The sequence below is a fragment of the Oculina patagonica genome, chromosome 3, assembly GCF_052425735.1.
Source record: "Oculina patagonica isolate OP01 chromosome 3, crgOcupat, whole genome shotgun sequence".
Taxonomy (NCBI): Eukaryota; Metazoa; Cnidaria; class Anthozoa; order Scleractinia; family Oculinidae; genus Oculina; species Oculina patagonica.
The window spans coordinates 24,011,671-24,029,244 of NC_135760.1; the positions used below are offsets into that span (position 1 = coordinate 24,011,671).

At 38.4% G+C, this 17,574-nt stretch overlaps 2 protein-coding genes and 1 pseudogene across 5 annotated transcripts in view; 1 reads left to right on the plus strand and 2 right to left on the minus strand.

Moving 5' to 3' along the window:
- LOC144647128 (ran-specific GTPase-activating protein-like) overlaps nucleotides 1-17,574 on the minus strand; it is a 71,694-nt gene that overhangs the window by 51,475 nt on the left and 2,645 nt on the right. The gene's annotated exons all lie outside the window — the stretch shown is intronic.
- Nucleotides 1-17,574, plus strand: part of LOC144647100 (nitric oxide synthase 3-like) — a 68,895-nt gene that overhangs the window by 42,492 nt on the left and 8,829 nt on the right. For all 4 annotated transcript variants that reach the window (XM_078506849.1, XM_078506851.1, XM_078506852.1 and 1 more), the window contains 17 exons: nucleotides 5,379-5,447; nucleotides 5,981-6,064; nucleotides 6,237-6,278; nucleotides 6,468-6,553; nucleotides 7,150-7,294; nucleotides 8,388-8,492; nucleotides 8,908-8,951; nucleotides 9,101-9,211; nucleotides 9,791-9,965; nucleotides 10,510-10,693; nucleotides 11,233-11,311; nucleotides 12,172-12,356; nucleotides 12,667-12,803; nucleotides 13,077-13,121; nucleotides 13,258-13,383; nucleotides 13,974-14,058; nucleotides 14,630-14,717. In XM_078506849.1, the coding sequence (XP_078362975.1) occupies nucleotides 5,379-5,447; nucleotides 5,981-6,064; nucleotides 6,237-6,278; nucleotides 6,468-6,553; nucleotides 7,150-7,294; nucleotides 8,388-8,492; nucleotides 8,908-8,951; nucleotides 9,101-9,211; nucleotides 9,791-9,965; nucleotides 10,510-10,693; nucleotides 11,233-11,311; nucleotides 12,172-12,356; nucleotides 12,667-12,803; nucleotides 13,077-13,121; nucleotides 13,258-13,383; nucleotides 13,974-14,058; nucleotides 14,630-14,717 (1,790 nt within the window). The remainder of the gene's footprint in view (nucleotides 1-5,378; nucleotides 5,448-5,980; nucleotides 6,065-6,236; nucleotides 6,279-6,467; nucleotides 6,554-7,149; nucleotides 7,295-8,387; nucleotides 8,493-8,907; nucleotides 8,952-9,100; nucleotides 9,212-9,790; nucleotides 9,966-10,509; nucleotides 10,694-11,232; nucleotides 11,312-12,171; nucleotides 12,357-12,666; nucleotides 12,804-13,076; nucleotides 13,122-13,257; nucleotides 13,384-13,973; nucleotides 14,059-14,629; nucleotides 14,718-17,574) is intronic.
- Nucleotides 749-2,585, minus strand: LOC144647120 (BTB/POZ domain-containing protein 6-like; annotated as a pseudogene).

Genomic DNA, 17,574 nt, shown 5'->3' on the forward strand with positions numbered 1-17,574 from the left:
CAGGCGCCGTAGTTTCGAGCGCGCGTATGGGAAACGCGAAAGGCGCGAGGGGGGGCACGCGAGGAAAAAAATCGACTTTTCCTCTTTTCCTCTTTCCTCGCGCGGCCTTCTCGCGATCGCGCACTCTTTTAAACGCGCTAAAAACGTAAACAGACGCTATCTCGATTAAACATAAAAACAGTGTTAAAAAAGAACATATTATAACGAGGTTTTGAAAGAAAAACTCGGATTTTCGTCTGTTGTGATGTGGACAGATCCAAGCCTGAACGCCCGAGTATACCACCAGTCGTGTGCACAAAATATTTTACTACACTGCTGTTAATGACTTAAAAGTCATTAATCAAGGGAACTCACAAGTGACAAAGGGCTGCGAACAATGATGCTGCTGGCAAACGTAGGATCTGTGAAACATCTAATTAGACGAAAATCGAAATGCTAATATATAGATAAGCAAGGCTTGTGAAAGATCTAACTAGACGAAAATCGAAATGCTAAAACATAGATAAGCAAGGCTGCTAGTACCTCGGATTCACGTATACCCAAAGCTTTCACTCAAACGGGCACATGCGCACAGGAGATCAGACGGCAGCTGAAAAACATGTCCGCTTAATCATGTGAGTTGAAAACAGTCTTTTTATTTCCCGCTTTTTTAAAATAATAATAATAATAATAATAATAATAATAATAATAATAATAATAATAATATACAAGAAAGACACATAATATGGGCAAAATACCATACAAACGGTTCACCATATTATTTTGTTTTACTTTTTAATAACATACTCGTTACAAAACTATGAAGTTCTAATAGTTGGATAGTTAAAATAAATAGAAATAATTAAACTTATCCTCCGAGTATATAAACTGTCAAACAAAAAGCAGTGATCAAATAGGCATATATAACCTTCCTGAACTAAACAAAACATGATTTTGCGGCTGTGAAATAAATTTATCGTGCAGTTATTGATCTGTAAGCATATACAAACAATAGGTCTCTGACACGGTTCTAGCGCGAAAAAACATTATCCTTTTCAGAGAAACTAAAAGTTTAAAAATACAAGAACTTCAGCGGGAAAAACATTGAAATATGATTCAAGACTAATTGATGACATCCTGCGTAAAATTTCAATGGGTTAAAACTGACTTAAAAAGCCATTTAGTTTGAAATAAAAAGAAATTCGGGAAATTGTCCATGGTTTACGTCTGTTCCACTTGAACGTTCCTCGCTGCTTTGAAAATCAAATCTGACCCCTGAACAATACACTGATCGTTGACCTTTTTGAACAGAACAAGAATTGGCACCAGAAATAGAAGCTTCAATGCGGTACCTGCCATCTGTTTTCAAGCGAAGAGGACGGTCAAAGAAAACATCGAAGCCGTAGTAAGATACTGGTTCTGACTTAATATGCACAGAAGAAAAGGTTCCTGTTTTGGAGTCAAGATATTCGCTTTTGTTCAAATTTTTTATCCGGACAGTTACAGAATACGTGTGATTTTCACTTCCACACAGCGTTATTCCAAATAAGGAGATATTATCGTTACTGACTTTGAAAATGAGATATTCTTTTTTATCGGGGGAATAAGGATATCCTGAGCCAGCGATGGAGCCAAATCTACGACAACGTTGAAACACTGATTCTTTCAAACTTGTTCTTTTATCCACTGGAAATACAACTTGAGTGTCTGGAACTGAATTAAAAAACTTGACTACACTAAACGCTTCGTCTGGCGTCAGTATCTTGCAATCAAAAACAGCAGCAGCAAAGTCATATTCCTTCATCACCGGAAAACGTATTCCTTTCACAATCCGTTCTCCAAGAACTCTTCTTTTTTCAGTACCATCGGTCGATAAGCCTTGCTCTTCACATTTCTTTGCTGCCCACAAATTGACCGCTTTGAACAACTCTATCTCTTCAATATTTTAAAGTGTCACGTTCAACTATTGCTTCAAGTAAGCACCTCTCAATTGTCTCAAATGCTTTAGATTTCACAGCGTCTTTAGCCTTTTCATCGATCACTTCCCAGCATTTATCCACTAGATTTTTCTCCTCGTATTTCTGAGCGTGTGGCAGGATGTTGAATACATTTGATGAATCTAAATTGTCTTGCAGATATTCTGAGCATTTATCGGCTAGTGAAGGCACCATATATTTCTTCGCCAGATACAACACTCCCATCACATTACTTCCGCTCAACTGCACTTCATCGCTGTACATGTAACGAAACAACTCCAACAGGCTCTCGTACTCACAGTCAGGCAGTTCAATACAGTCTTTAGTCTCCGCCAGATCACCGTAAAACATGGCTTCAAACACAGGACTGCTTATCGACAGCACGAACTTGTGAGCTGGAATCACTTGTTTACTTTCACTTTCGCCATTGGCGCCTCGAACAACAAACTTCACATCGCTGAAGAGATCATTGCCAAAGATAAACTTGCATCTTTCTCTGATGGTTGGTCTTGTTGTTTGCCAGTTTTTCTCTACGACAGACATGACTCAGAATGACTCTTAGCGCAAGAAAATGTAACGTTTCAACTCCTTATTATACAAGCGACCTGCGGCAGCTTCGGCAGCAACAGAAATAGCGTGACGCGTGACAACTGAGCCTTCTGACGTCACTGCTGATTCATCCCCAGTCGCCTCAGTTTTCAACTCATTACCGGGCGTGATTTTCAAACAAAAGTGAACCATAAACCCAGGAGGACAAAACGGGGTCAAAACAAAGCTGTTCCACAGATAAGCTGTTCTTCATGCACTTCCCAGCTGGCTGAGAAAACGCACGATTTCTAACGAACGAGTCATTAGATTTTCATGAAATTTTACATGTTATATATACTTTATAAAGCAAGAAAACTGCTGATTAAAAAAAAGCCATCCAGATGGTTCCAATGTTTTTTTCTCATCCAGCTGGAAAGTGCATGAAGAACAGCTTTTCTGCGGAACAGCTTCGTTTTGTCCTCCTGTAAACCTCAAAATGGATGCATTTGCTTTTCATTTATTAGGTTTTTTAAACGATCCAAACCGCGTTTGTCTAGTTTTTTTTATTCCACGTATATAATGGGAAAGTCTGAGTGACAAATGGTGACAGATTAATATTTTTATTTTATATTCAGTTTTTTTGACAATACACACTTGAAAGTCACCTACACAAACATACAACACAAAACTATAGATACAAGAAATCTTTTACAATGTTGGGATAAAGCTTAATATTAAATTAAAATAAATTAATACATAATGAACACTCTATATTACATAATGATTTCTTACAATACACACGTTAAAGAGTTGCTGATACAAACATACAAACACACACACTATAAGAAGAGGAAACCTATTTACAATGTTAAATGACAAATCGAATAAAAATAACCTAAAGACGCAGTAATTGTGCAGTAAGTTACACTTCTTTGTACGTGCATTATTTCTTAAGATAGGTAGACCATCATTTTGCAATTAGTTCTTTAAGAGGGTGCTGATGGGGTTACACTCCTTCTTATAAAAGCGTGAACACTAAAAAATATGTCTGGAATGTTTGTGTTTAGCCAATCACAAGCGAGAACTTCAGACCGCAGAAACCACAAACAATAAATGAGTTTCCATCGGTCACGGAGCAACTTGAGTTCATAGTTTGTTCCAGGATACACGCTCTATCTTTTTCAGGAATTTAAAGAACTGCTATTCTTTCGTATCGAGGGCAACATCCAGAACATGGTTTCAGGGATTTTTGAAAGAAAAAAAGGACGGTTACTCTAGCGACGTTATACGACATGGTTCAGCGCATGCAGTTTGTTGTAGACACGTCTAGACATAAGATGTAAACACGATAAACCGAATATAAAATACAAAATTGTGGAGTTTTCGTTACTGATTGTAAATCTTTTCGGTAGAACAAGGGATTCGATTTATTTTGGCAAACGATTTCAACCTTTAAACAATAAGAGGTTCCGTGATCGTAAGACTGCAAACTGCAAAGGCTCCAGACGAAAATTATTCAAAATGTTGGCGTGATTGGTGCAAAGTAAACACCTCAATCGCTCAATCGTTTGGTTTTCGCTTTTCCTTCCCGCTATCGTTTCGCTGTTATCAAAGAAACGAACCCTTCTTCTATCAGTGTATCAAATACGAATTGCAGATACGAATTCGTTACAATTTTTGAAAATTGCCGGCAACTGGGGCAAATCGTAGCGTCGGGCGCATCGGTTTTTCATTTTTTTTATTAAAAAATTACTCAAACATATTCTTCAGTAGGGCAGTGAATGTTCTCAAAAAGGAAGGAATTACAGTTAGTGTTTACTTGTAAATTGGAGCGAAACGAGAACCGAATATCGTTCCGTGACCGATGGAAACCCATTCGTTGTTTGTGGTTTCTGCGGTCTCAAGTTCTCGCATGTGATTGGTTAAAACACAAAGAACATTCCAGACATATTTTAAGTGTTCACGCTTTAATAAGAAGCGGTGTAACAGTTAACTGAGAATTGGCCAAAAAAAATAGTAGTTAACTGATATTTGGCGAAAAAATTAGTAGTTAACTGATAAATGAAACGTTAACAGTTAAGTGACATTCTATTAACTTAACTGAATACTATTGTTGTTGTTAATAAAAATCACAATTTTTTTCCTAACAGCAAAGCTATTTCGTGACATTTACCTGTCCCGCTGCGTTACCAGCTAAGATATTAACTGATATTGTTATTCATTCAAAATATTTCTCCGGTTTCTTTTCCAATCCCCGGTTAATTCCAGCTAACCGGCTAGCGGGGACCAAATTTAGAAGAAGAATCTATTATACGACGATTGACATCAATTGTCCTATATCAAAAATTAACCGATCGCAACCTCGTTCCCACGGCATTTACCGATGGCAACCCCACGTTACGCGGCAACTGCTCGGCGACTAAAAGCGGGAAAATAGCGAGATTTGTGCAGTACGACGAGCAGAAAATTACCAAATTATTAGGAGACAAGGACTGTTTTAACAAAGATCTCTCAAAGATATACTTATGATATCAAAACTATGAAAATGGCTATTACACGTGCGTGAGAGTCGTGAATTGTTGATTTATTTTTTATCACTGACGTAATGAAGGAAAGAAAATTCGGGTTATGACGCAATAGTTTTCGCTGTAAGAAAGTGAAAGTTAATAGATAACTAAGATTAGTAGTTAACTGACAATTGGCCAAAAATATAGTAGTTAACTGACAATTGGCCAAAAAATTAGTAGTTAACTGACAATTGGGTACCCCCATTAGCACCCTCCTTTAATAGAGGTTTTATCTTATTATATCTACAAGAATATATGTATTTCTTCGCAATCAATAAAATATGATTTACGTGCTGTTATCATTATTTTAATATATTATTTTTTACAGGAAGCTGGCGTGACAATCACTGATCACCACAGTGCTTCAGAGTCTTTCCTGAAACACGTTGAGAATGAGGTCAGTCGGTGGTCAGCTTGTAGATCCAACTATTTAATATATCTTAGCAGCTTGGTTAATAAGTAACTTAAGTCAATAATACATTTGTTTAAGTGTCAAACGATTTAGCTTTAAAGAAACTAATTGAGGCACTTCATTTACTACTGAAAATTATTAAAGTTACAATGCAATTTTGAAAGGTTTTTGGAAATGGTTAGGGACGAGTTGTTTGAAAGCCGATAGACACGAACCAAGGATAAGGGTTTATCGAGGGTTCAATTTCTATTGTGGAGATTGAGATTAGTCGACGTCAAAACTGGAGGACAGAAAATAAAAAACAGAAAACCTCACAGAAAAGTTAAAAAATTGAAATCAAAATCCACGCTAATCCTGGATTAGGTTAATCGTGCTTTAAACAACCCCGCCTATCAGGGTAATAACGATTGATAAATTCAAATCCTTGTAGAAGTTATTAGAACAGATTGTTACTATCCAGTTAGACTGCATTGTTAGTATTCATGATGATTCTTCAATTTTTGATCTTGACCACACAGAACAAACTCCGTGGAGGATGTCCAGGAGACTGGGTGTGGATTGTGCCACCCATGTCAGGCAGTGCGACCCCTGTGTTTCACCAGGTGAGTTGATTTTATCACAAACTATTTCAGTATAAAAAAAAAGTCATGTAAAAGCCCTGTTAGTCGTCGGGCTCTTCTTGTAACATGGCCATTTATAACATGTAACGTTACTGAAATGAATAGGGAAAATTAGTAATTAATACTAAGTGTTTCTTTTTTTTTTTTTCTACAGGAAATGTTAAATTACACTTTAAAGCCAAGCTACGAATACCAGGTACTCTACACAGGTTTTACACTTAAATTCTGAACCAATAACGGATTTGTCAAATTGGAAATATTGATTTTAAGAGTGAAAACCTGTCAGTTTCTTTTATGTGTATTTGACGAGTCCACGAGTTGCCCGTGGTAGTCCTTGTGTTTTTTTGTACAGTTCATTGTCAACACGGTTTATTTGATGTTCTAGGACGATCCATGGAAACATTTTTCAGTGAAGAAAGACAAATCTAACGATTCTCCAAAAAAGAAGGCTTCCTTTAAAGAAGTAGCCAAGTAAGTTTGATGTGTCTGGCTACGTTGAAAATAAAATCATTCCAATAAACCGATGTTTCTGATGATTTCTGAATACTTTAGTGCTTGTAGATGTTGGTTCCGGGGGCACCTCACTCCTGCTGTTAGCTTGCGTAAACATGTCCAATTTCTTTCTTATGAGTGGAAAAAGAAGACTTCGGCCGAGTGCTTTGATAGGCGTGTTCCAAGACACGTGTTATTTCTCTCACGCAGGAATGGTGTTGGACGTCAAATTTAGCATGCAATTTCCAGACTCTTGTATTACAAAAAACGCGCACGAAAAGAAGGACTGAGGATAGCAAAGGACTCATTTAATTAAGAGTCGGTGTACCGGTAGCCCACACTTACCTTGTCATTAGCTTGTGCTATCTGTGCACTGTGATGACAAAGCATGGTTTTGAAACAATTCTAATCGCGATTTTTGTTGGACAAGCGTTCTTTTGCTTTTTACAGAGATCAATTTTAAACCAAGTGAATTAATAATCCTTATTCCGTTTAACTGTGGCGATATTGTGAGATGTAATTACTGAGTGAAAACGGAGGATTTTGTTTTCATTAACGCTTTCCTACATTTCTAGGGCAGTTAAATTCTCCGCCAAACTGATGAGCAAGGCTTTGGCCAAGAGACAGAAAGCTGTTATCCTCTACGCCACAGAAACAGGAAAATCGGAACGTTACGCCAAGATGCTTGGAGAACTGTTCTCGCACGCGTTTGACCCAAAGGTAAGGACTAATTGTGTTAAACCGCTGTCTTAGCTTGCTAAGCAGGTACAAGAGAGAAATCATTTACCTTATTGTTACTTATTTTCGTGGTAACTTAATTTCGCGAAAATGGAACGGGCTTATTTCGCGGGACTTAATTTTCGCGATTTGACCAAAAATGCGTAATTAATATAAAAAATACAATAGAAAACTTTTAAAATTAATTTTTGCGGGTCTTTAATTTCGCGATTTTTTGAAAATCGCGAAAATCGCGAAAAATAAGTCCCGCGAAAATAAGTAACAATAAGGTATACTGATTTTATGAGCTTTCCATTGGAGGAGAGGTGCTCACCAGAAACTCGTAACAGAGAAAGGAAATGGCCCGGGAAATTACTCTGAATAACGAGAAATTTTTTTCTTAAGACACTTATTTTCAGGCTTAATGTTCCAGACTACCTAAAGTAAATATATATCCGTTAACAGATTGTTGATGGAAAAGATTGTCCATAGTGATAAACGTAATGTCCTCATCAGCTACTAATTTTGGCTCAAGATGTAAATCTAAACCCGATAAACAGGTTAAAATCGATATCGTAAGGGCAAATTTTATTACTTGATCTAGACTAAATTGCTTAAAAAGCATACTTGCTCCAGTGGCACATACTTACAGCACTTATATATGATAGCAATCTCTTGCCCCCTCCACTCGGGAGCACCCCCTTTAAACTTTCAACAAAATTCACTCTTCCGCTTACAGTCGAACTTCATGGACATGTCCCGCTGGCGGACACTTAGTCGTGGTCCCAGCCTCATACAAACACTACCTCCCATAAGCGGACACCTCTCCCCAGCGATTCAGTTCAGTTGAGCCCCCCTTTACTGACGCCTCGTAAGAAGAACACCTCCCGTAAGCAGAAACTTAGTCATGATCCAAGCCACATACTAACATTACATTTTTAACGTCCCATAAACGGACGCCTCTCTCGAGTGGACGGTTTTTCGGATTACAGGGTATCCGGGTATGGGAGGTTCGACTGTATTTCCACACTTGCTTTGCAGGTTGTGCGTGACTAAAGTTAAATGACTAATTTGTCCAACTTTCTTTTTCCATCAGGTTATCTGTATGGAGGAGTATGCACATCCTGAAATGGAAAATGAACAGCTTGTGCTTATTGTAACGAGCACGTTTGGTAATGGAGACCCACCAGAGAACGGAGAGGTGAGCCAAATATCTTTTGCTACGTGTAAATTATATACAATAGAATCCCGACTTCTCGAACCTCTAAGGGAAGCTAAAATCAGTGTGTCGTGTTATCGTGAGGTTGAGAAACTGGGGAGAACAACTGCAGTGTTCGACAGATTGTCTGCTATTTGAACTCTTGCCCCCGCCTACCTTAGGTTAGTTTTGTAACTAACAGCGGGGGCAAGCACTGTAGTAAATTTTATGTTTAAGTAACAAAATAAAGTTGATTGATTGATAAAAAAAATGATTGAAGAAAATCCACGAGAAACGACTTTTTGTTTGAGTTATTGGGAGGTTCGAAAAAATCGAAGACTCAATACATTGGTATTCCATTGTAGTCAGGATCTCGTACGGAATTCCGTTGTTAAATGTGGATACATTTTTTACCTAGGGATTGGCTCGGTACCTATACGAACTCCGGCATCCTACCGACGGGTAAGTGTTGTCATCTTACATTAATTTCACTTTGTCTTCTTTCGATTAAAAATTCGTCAAGGACAATGGCCTAATGTGGAACAGGATAGTGGGCGGCATGGCAGTTGAAAGTGAATTATATTTTAAAGACAAATAATTTTGTGTTTTAGAAGCCGATCATCGCGCAATAGGCTGAAACAACTCGGCAGCCTGCTGATTCAAAAGGAGAAAGAAAGGGGCATCGATTTGATGGACAACAGTCAACCACTAGCTAATCTCAGGTAAACATACAGTAGTAGTCAAACTGTTTTAAAAAGAAAGTATCACTGCTAATAGGCTTTTGTTCATTCATTGATATTGTCAGTAACCGCTCAAAATCCGAACATATTTAAAGAAACCGCCTATACAGAACAAATGTGTGGTACTGGCTTTTGATAAGAACGTGAGAAAATGTACCTTGACTGGGCAAAAGAAACGTATGTTTAAAGGAGAGCACCTGTTATTAGTACCCAGTACATATGTTCTTGATAGATTTAACTAGAGAATGTTCTTGCCGTTTGGTGGCAATTTAAATACTAGTAATAGTTTTAAGGTGGACGACGATAAGTTGTACAGAATGTATTTGAAGAAAGAAACATGGGATCTTACCTAAATTTTATAAACCCAGCAACTCTGTGATGTCGGTAGGGTACTTTATCTGCGATTAGCGCATAAAGGAAACAATTTTTTGAAGTGGCTGCTTTGTGTACAATCTATACTCGATTTTATTACCTCGTTTGTTGACTTTGACAAACTATTGATAATGACTGAGCTACTTGTAAGGGTTATTTGAAATGTCTTTTATTTTTTTAATTCCAAAGGTACTCGGTGTTTGGCCTGGGCTCCAGAGCCTACCCAAACTTCTGTGCGTTCGCGCGCTCACTTGACAAGATCATCCGGGAACTTGGCGGAGAGGCAGTGTTGAAGATGGGAGAAGGGGACGAGTTGTGTGGCCAAGAAGAGTCCTTCAAAGTGTGGGCCAAGGACGTGTTTAAGGTAAAGTAATAAAGTCTTTTTCAACACAGTTTTGTACAACCAAAGTAAGCACAATGACCAATCACAACAAACATGGATAAAGAAAACTTGAAGTAAATTCACGTAGCCAGCTCAAACCGCGGGAAAACACACGTGACTTAGTCGCGATTGGAATTGTTCTTGTATCTGATTGGCCGTTGAGAAGATGACGTGAGATTTCGAAACTCATCACAGAGCGTTGTTAATCAAAAGCAAAGCAATTCCAAGTTACTTTCGACACTTGTTGAGAAATGCTCTAGCAGTCAATTAATTACTGACAAATAAAACGTCCCGCTACTAAGCCTCACATCCACATGCTGTGATTAATTAATTGAGTACTTTTCTACAAATAAACCATCATTATTGGGTGTCTTGTGATAAATGTGTTTTTGAGCCTCTCGAAATCATGCTAAAAAATAGAATACAGTGCTTCCTTATAATTGCTCTCGCATAAAACCAAAATAGTTCAAATCATTTGCATTGTTAAAGACCCTTGAATTAAGTTCTCTCACATTTTCTTATCCAGGCCGCATGCGACTCATTCTGTATCGGCGAAGAGATAACAAAAGCAGCGAGTCAGTCACTAGATACCGTACCAAGCGGCTGGGTCCCAGGCCGCTTCCGGATTGTTCAGAAGGTGATATCCGCTGTGAATGCTTTTAGTACTGAGGCAGTAGATCACGAGGATGGACAAAATGAACTGATTCAAGGTAAGTCATACAACAAGGAAACTTTTTTACAATAACAGTGCTGTTTTGGCAATTCTTCGTCGAAAAACGCATTTAGTTCCCGCGCAAATGGTTATGCTGTTCATCAACCAATTAAAATGGCGAACTGAACGGACTTGTCCAGACGTTTTCTACGAAGTGAGTAAACATCTGAATACGAGATTACGGCTGCAAAGAGACTTATAAATTGCGTGAGCACTCGAGAATACTTCAAAAGCTGTCGCGCCATCATGGTGCGCTCAATTATTTAACAACTTCGAGAACTGTCGGCTCCATATGGTCTCGGAAACCGGAATTTGTCATCAACTGATACTTATTGCCAAGCCTGAAGAAGAAAACAGCAAGGTCGACTGTTAAGAAGGAATGTCACAAAATAAGGGAGACTCAAGTGCAAAGGCAGCGTAGCTGTTGCCTGCTAGTGAGCCTTTGGAGCAGAGCCTCCCCGCATAAAACCTTGTTGAGTACCCCCTCCCCTCCCCCTTCCCTGATGTAGATGAATAAAGAGACTTTTGTCTTTATAGGTTTGTCCCATATTTGTGGAAAAGCAGTGCGAGCTGCGACTTTGTTGTCAGTGAAGAACTTACAATCTGTTGATTCGAGGTAAGTGAGTAGCGCTGAACTTTTATTTAAACGCAAAGCGACTGCCCTTTCTCTGTTGCCTGTTGGAAGTACGTTTTCCAAAGCTAGACCAGCGAACGACATGTGTGACAAATCAGTCTTGTCATTTTTCACAGAATATTGGTACTAACAAGTTTTGTCTGATGTCCCCATAACTTCCTGAAAACAAGACCGTTTTTCCGATATTTGAGCTACGGTAACGACGAAAATTCCGAAAAAAAATTAGTAGTAACACTTACATTTTGAAGTCCTCGTCATATTGTAGATAGTTTAGTTCCGTTTTTATGACTTAGTTTCTAGCTGTTGCCGCTTAATCAAAAGACAAGGAAAATCGCAGTATGTCGATTAGATTCAATCAGTAACCCGCAAGTACGTGTACATCAAAATACAGCAAATTAAGGTGGGAGGCGCGGGGGGGAGGAGGAGAAGGAAGAGGTTTGAGTCCTTGCTGGGGTCACTGTGTTGTGTTCTTGGGCAAGATACTTCACTCCCATAGTGCCTCTTTCCACCCAGGTGTATAATTTGCCGTTAGTAACCCTTCGACGGACTAGAATCCCATCCAGGAGGAGTAAAACACTCCAAGTAACTTCATGCTACGGAAACCCGGGATAAGCTCTGGTATAATTTACTAAAAGCAAGATAGCAAAGCGTTTCCTGATTACGCGAGTCTAAAAATCACCATACGTAGCTTGTTCAATACAGATGCTGAGCATCTGTATTTTTAATCTGTAGACCATATGCTGAGCAAATTTACCCTACACGTCCAGCAGTCACTTCTTTAACAATAACTGCTGAAGTTGGGCTAGAACAAAAGAGTTCTCTAATTCATTTTCCCCTCGTAGTCGCTCAACCATCTCAGTTAAGTTCAAGACAGAGAATAGCACTGAGCTGCAGTACAAACCAGGAGATCACGTGGCCATTTTTCCCGCCAATCGTCCAGAAATGGTGCAAGCTTTGATTGACAAGTTGTCTGATGACATCGATCCCGATAAACTGATCACTGTCGAGGCCTCACGAGAAGTCAAAGGTAAACAAACCTCTTAACTACTCTAACTGGTACAAACATACCAACTTTTTGGTAGGCCACTGCTTGTCTTTAGTAAGACATTAATTGCAGAGATTATAACCGATCAGATTTCCAGTTTCTTTGTGGACTCATAAACGCTGCGCGAGACGCGCTCTCCCCCCCCCAAAAAAATAGGGTACTACTCGTAGTCTAGGACATGTCTATACAAAAACGTGCTCCTCCCCTCCGTCTATATTAAGAAGAACAAAATTTTCAGTGCAAGGTGAATGTTATAACATTCTAATAATGTCAACCTGTATTATTTTCTCAGGATTCCTTGGAACTACCAAGAAATGGGAAGCATTCAGTCGTCTTCCCTCTCAAGTCACAGTGCGGCAAGCTTTGTCACGCTACCTGGACATCACAAGTGTTCCATCACCGCAGATCCTTAAATTTTTGGCCACGATGGTAAGCCGCTCCCCATTGTTCACTGGATCCTTGTCTCGCTATTGTTTTCAGTTTTCTTGTATACTTATTGGGTTTCCTGATTATCGTCTTGGCTTGACTTTTTGATTGCAAATAAATTCGTAACTAGTTTTCGTTTCCTCAGTAACCTTTAGCCATTTTTGTTATTACTTGTTCAAAACAGCACTATATCACTTACTATGATCAGAAACCCTTATGGGTTTCTACTATGATTTAATCCTTATTTTATCACATTTTCTTTGTATCATTTTGTAGGCTACTGACCAGACAGAAAAGGAAAAACTGGAAATTCTTGGCCAGGTGAGGTCAATCTCTTCATTTAGTGCAAAAAATCTACCTTTTTCTCCTCTAAGCTGCTTTGATTTGAAGGTTGGTTTGTGTTACCATGGACCGTTTAACATGACTTTCTTTTATTTTCATTCCTTGTTTTCTTCAGGGTAACAATCGATATGAGGACTGGAAGTTTGAAAGTGAATGCAACATTCTCGATGTACTCCAAGAGTACCCTTCGCTACAAGTACCCGCTGACTTGTTACTCACGCAGTTACCCTTGTTGCAGCCGGTGAGTGCAACGGTGATTTTTACCTCATGAATGACGTCATGCAGTGAGGTTAAGTAACTGACCTTAATGGCACTCACTCACTCGCTCGCTCACTCACTCATTCCATTCTGTTAAACAATTAATTTATGCATCAAGCCTGGATTAATCCACTTAATCAATGAGCTGACTCACAGAAACCTTTGATTAGTATTTAATTATCACAAATTCAAGTGGGAATAATAATAACGTATTTGGGATTAGGCAATGTTTTAGAACATCATCAACTTTTATTATTAACGTGTCAGGGCTTCTAGCTACCCACAAGTGGCTTACTAGTTATGAGGACACTAAATTACATTATGGAAACTGAAGCGTTACAGATATACGAGGTATCCCATCTGGTGACGAATTAGTTTTCTTACCCTAAGTATTTCTTCACTAATCGTTTCCACGGCCTAACACGCTCACGATCAACACCTTTCTAAACCAACTGGGTGACAATAATACTATGGGGCATTGGACAACTAATTATTTGAGCAACTTATCCGAATCAGTAACTTGAAGGTCCTACAGCTTGCAAGAAACTCTAACCTTTTTTTATATATCATCAGCGGTTTTACTCCATCTCGTCGTCTCCAGACCTCTTTCCCGGTGAAGTTCACCTCACGGTAGCAGTGGTACAGTTTAACAAGAGAGGTGAGGAATTCACGTTTCTTGGTATTCTTACCTAGACATTCAATTTCAAAATGAATAGTCAAGCTGCCTTACAGACAATAATTTATAAAATAGATCGATACCCACCCAGTAAAGCGAAGTTGCATGTTTTTCAACGTAAGCACAGTTTTGGCATCATTGTAGTTCATCAGCACAGATTGTCTGATAACTATCGTGGCTTCTGCAGCGGACATAAATGTTAATCTTTTTGTAGTCAAAAAGCCATCCGCTACATTTCATTGTCTGGTCGATCAAAGATTACATCATTCTATTCCAATGTTCTAAGTAATCTATCCGTCATTTATGCGTTTAAGTCTGCGTTCGGGCTCAGTGGCCCATCAGTTGAGTAATATATCAAACTATAAGATAAAAATTAGAAATAAAAAAAGAACCTTAACATTCAGTTTTTTAATAACCGGGCCCTAGATGCCAGATAAAAACGCAACGTTCCCATGGGAGCTCACGATTTTGGTCTTACTGTTACAACTGATAAAAAGACACCAAGTGCCTCATATGTTTTAACTGTCGTGACACCTGTTTCATTTCCTTTCAGATGGTAAAGGTCCTGTTCATCATGGTGTTTGTTCCACGTGGTTAAACAGTTTACAGCCTGGAGATAAAGTACCTTGTTACGTTAGACAGTAAGTAAAGAATGTTGTACGCTGATTATGTTAGGTGGTTATATTAGGTGATTCTTATACAAAGCAGTGCATTGCATTTGGATTTTCGGCCAACTAAGAAAGAAAAACAGGAACACGTACGCATGGATAAAGTTTAGGAAGGTTAATAACAATTGAGAACATACTACGATTTCCAGTTGAGTGAGACGCGAACAGAGTTTGGTGACGAAGTTTCAACATAACAACGGCATTGTTGTCAAGGGCAAACTTCTCTGTTACCATTGGTAACAAATTTGTTTTTGTAACTGTCTTGCTCGACAATCTCGATGCTTAAATAAATACAAACACTACAAATATCGTCAGCAACACTTTATTAACTGCGCTGCGCAGTTCTTGCTCTGCACGTCCTTTTTTTTTTTTTTTTTTTTTTTCTCAGTGACCAGACTGATGCCCCCGCTCGGCCAGGCGGCTCGGGTCACGCAATGTTTAAAAGCTTGACAAACACTTACTAACGGGAAATTTTCTAATGCTTTGGTCTTTAATAAGCATGTTTAGCGTGAGATGTCCGATTTTAAAGCGTTTTACTCAAAGAAAATACTAAATTTTCACGCTTTGAAAGAAATATATATTTTAGTGGGCTAAAATCTGTAAATAATACCATTACGTTGATGTCAAAGAATGCGCTGACATGACAAGTTTCACTTTCAATCGGCTAGACATCGAGTCACGTAATGTAAAGCGAATCCTTTGGTCTTTACTTAACAAATATATTGTAAAGTATTTCTCTCTCAAGCGTAATCTTTTTTTGGCTGTGCCATTGAAAGGATTTTAGAGATATAAAGAAAAATTCCCTTCACAAACATGCCCTGCTTGTAACGCTTACGTCATTCGGTAAGCTAGGGAAATTCCCAATACCATTACGGTGTTGTCAAAGAATGTGCTAGCTGACATGCCGTGAACTCTCACTTTGACAACTTCGCGTATCCTCTGATCTTTTTCTCTTTTTTTGTCTTAACAAAGACTGTTAAGTGTGAATTATTCGATTTTGAAGCGTTTGACTCATGGAAAATGATAAATTTCCACGCTTTCAAAGAAAAATATAATTCAGCGGGACAGAATCTGTGAATAAATACAATTACGTTGGTGTAAAAGAATGTGCTGACATGACAAGTTTCACTTTCGATCGGCTAGACCTCGAGTCACGTAATTTTTCAAAGCTATCCAGCCACCTTTAAAATCTTTGCGAATCCTTTGGTCTTTACTTAAAAAATTCAGTGTGAAGTATTTTTAAGCGTTTGAATCGAAGAAAATACTATAATTTCACGCTTTAAAAAAATACTATTTAGCCGGCAAGAATTTACATTTATTTACATTACGTTTGTGTCCTGGAATGTGCCGGTGTTGAATGCTGATTTAAAAGTTTTTTTTTGTTTCACGGATCAGGATCGTGGGAATTAAATTTGGCCTCCATTAGGGACGGCCCATTATTTTTTTGGAGGGGGGTGATGAAAAATATTGAAAAAAATTGTTTGCAGGGCCTGGAAAGACAAAATAAATTGTTTGCAAACACGTATGTATAGCAAAAAATAGTAAGAATTTCGAAAAAAAATGTTTGCAGAGGTGCATAAACTAAAAAAAAAGTTTGCAGAGGAAAATTTTTCATCCCCCCTCCAAGAAAATAATGGTCCGTCCCTTAGCATATAAGAAAAATATTTAATTTCGGATGGAACTAGTCAACCATGAAATGTCACGCAAGGTGTTTTCTTACCATCTTGTTTGTCAGTCGCAACATTGTTTGACGCAAGTAAAGAGGTTAAGGGGGGGGGGGGTGCATTTTTTTGTTCCCCCTACATGGCTCCCCTGAAGTGCACAAGAGACAAGCGCAGTTGTAAGCTCTAAGAGCTCTTGTTAACTGCGCACGCAGTTCATGTTCTACCCTTACTTTTTTTCTCAGTGACTAGACTGATGCCCCCGCTCGGCCGGGCTCGTGTCACGCAATGTTAAAAAGCTAGAAAACACTTACTAATAATAAATTTTCAAATGCTTTGGTCTTAACAACTAAGCATGTTTAACGTGAGATTTCCGAATTTGAAGCGTTTCACTCAAAGAAAATACTAAATTTTCATGATTTTAAAGAAATATATATTTTAGCGGGCTAAAATCTGTAAATAAATAAATTCCATTACGTTCATGTCAAAGAATGTGCTGACATGACAAGTTTCACTTTCCATCTGCTAGACATCGAGTCACGTACTAAATGTTTTAAAGCTATTAATCAGCTACCTTTCAAATCTTTGCGAATCCTTTGGTCTTTACTAAGCCAAATTTATTGTGAAGTATTTCTCTTTTAAGCGTAATCTATTTTTTTGCTCTGTCTTTGAAAGGATTTTAAAGTTATGAAGAAAAATTCCCTTCACAAACTTGCCCTGACTTGTACCGCTTACGTCATTCGGTAGGCTGGGGAAATTCCCAATACATTACGTTGATGTCTAAGAATGCTTCAAGTCATGCAATGTTTAGCAGCTACAAATTAGCCACAAATTGGAAATGTTCTTATACTTTGGTCTTTACAAAGGGGGTTTAGTGTGAGATATTCGATTTTGAAGCGTTTGAATCAAAGAAAATACTAAAATTCCCTGCTTTGAAAGAAAAATACGCTTTAGCGGGTCAGAATTTCCATTTATTTAAAACCATAACATTTGTGTCGTGGATCGGACAGAACCATGCAATATTTTAAAACCTTTAAATCTGCTACAAATGGAAACTAAACAAATCCTTTGTTAATTGCAGACGGAGCACCTCAACCATGAAATGTCACACAAGGTGTTTTCTTACCATTTTGTTTTTCAGTTGCAACATTGGTTCACGCGGGTAATGG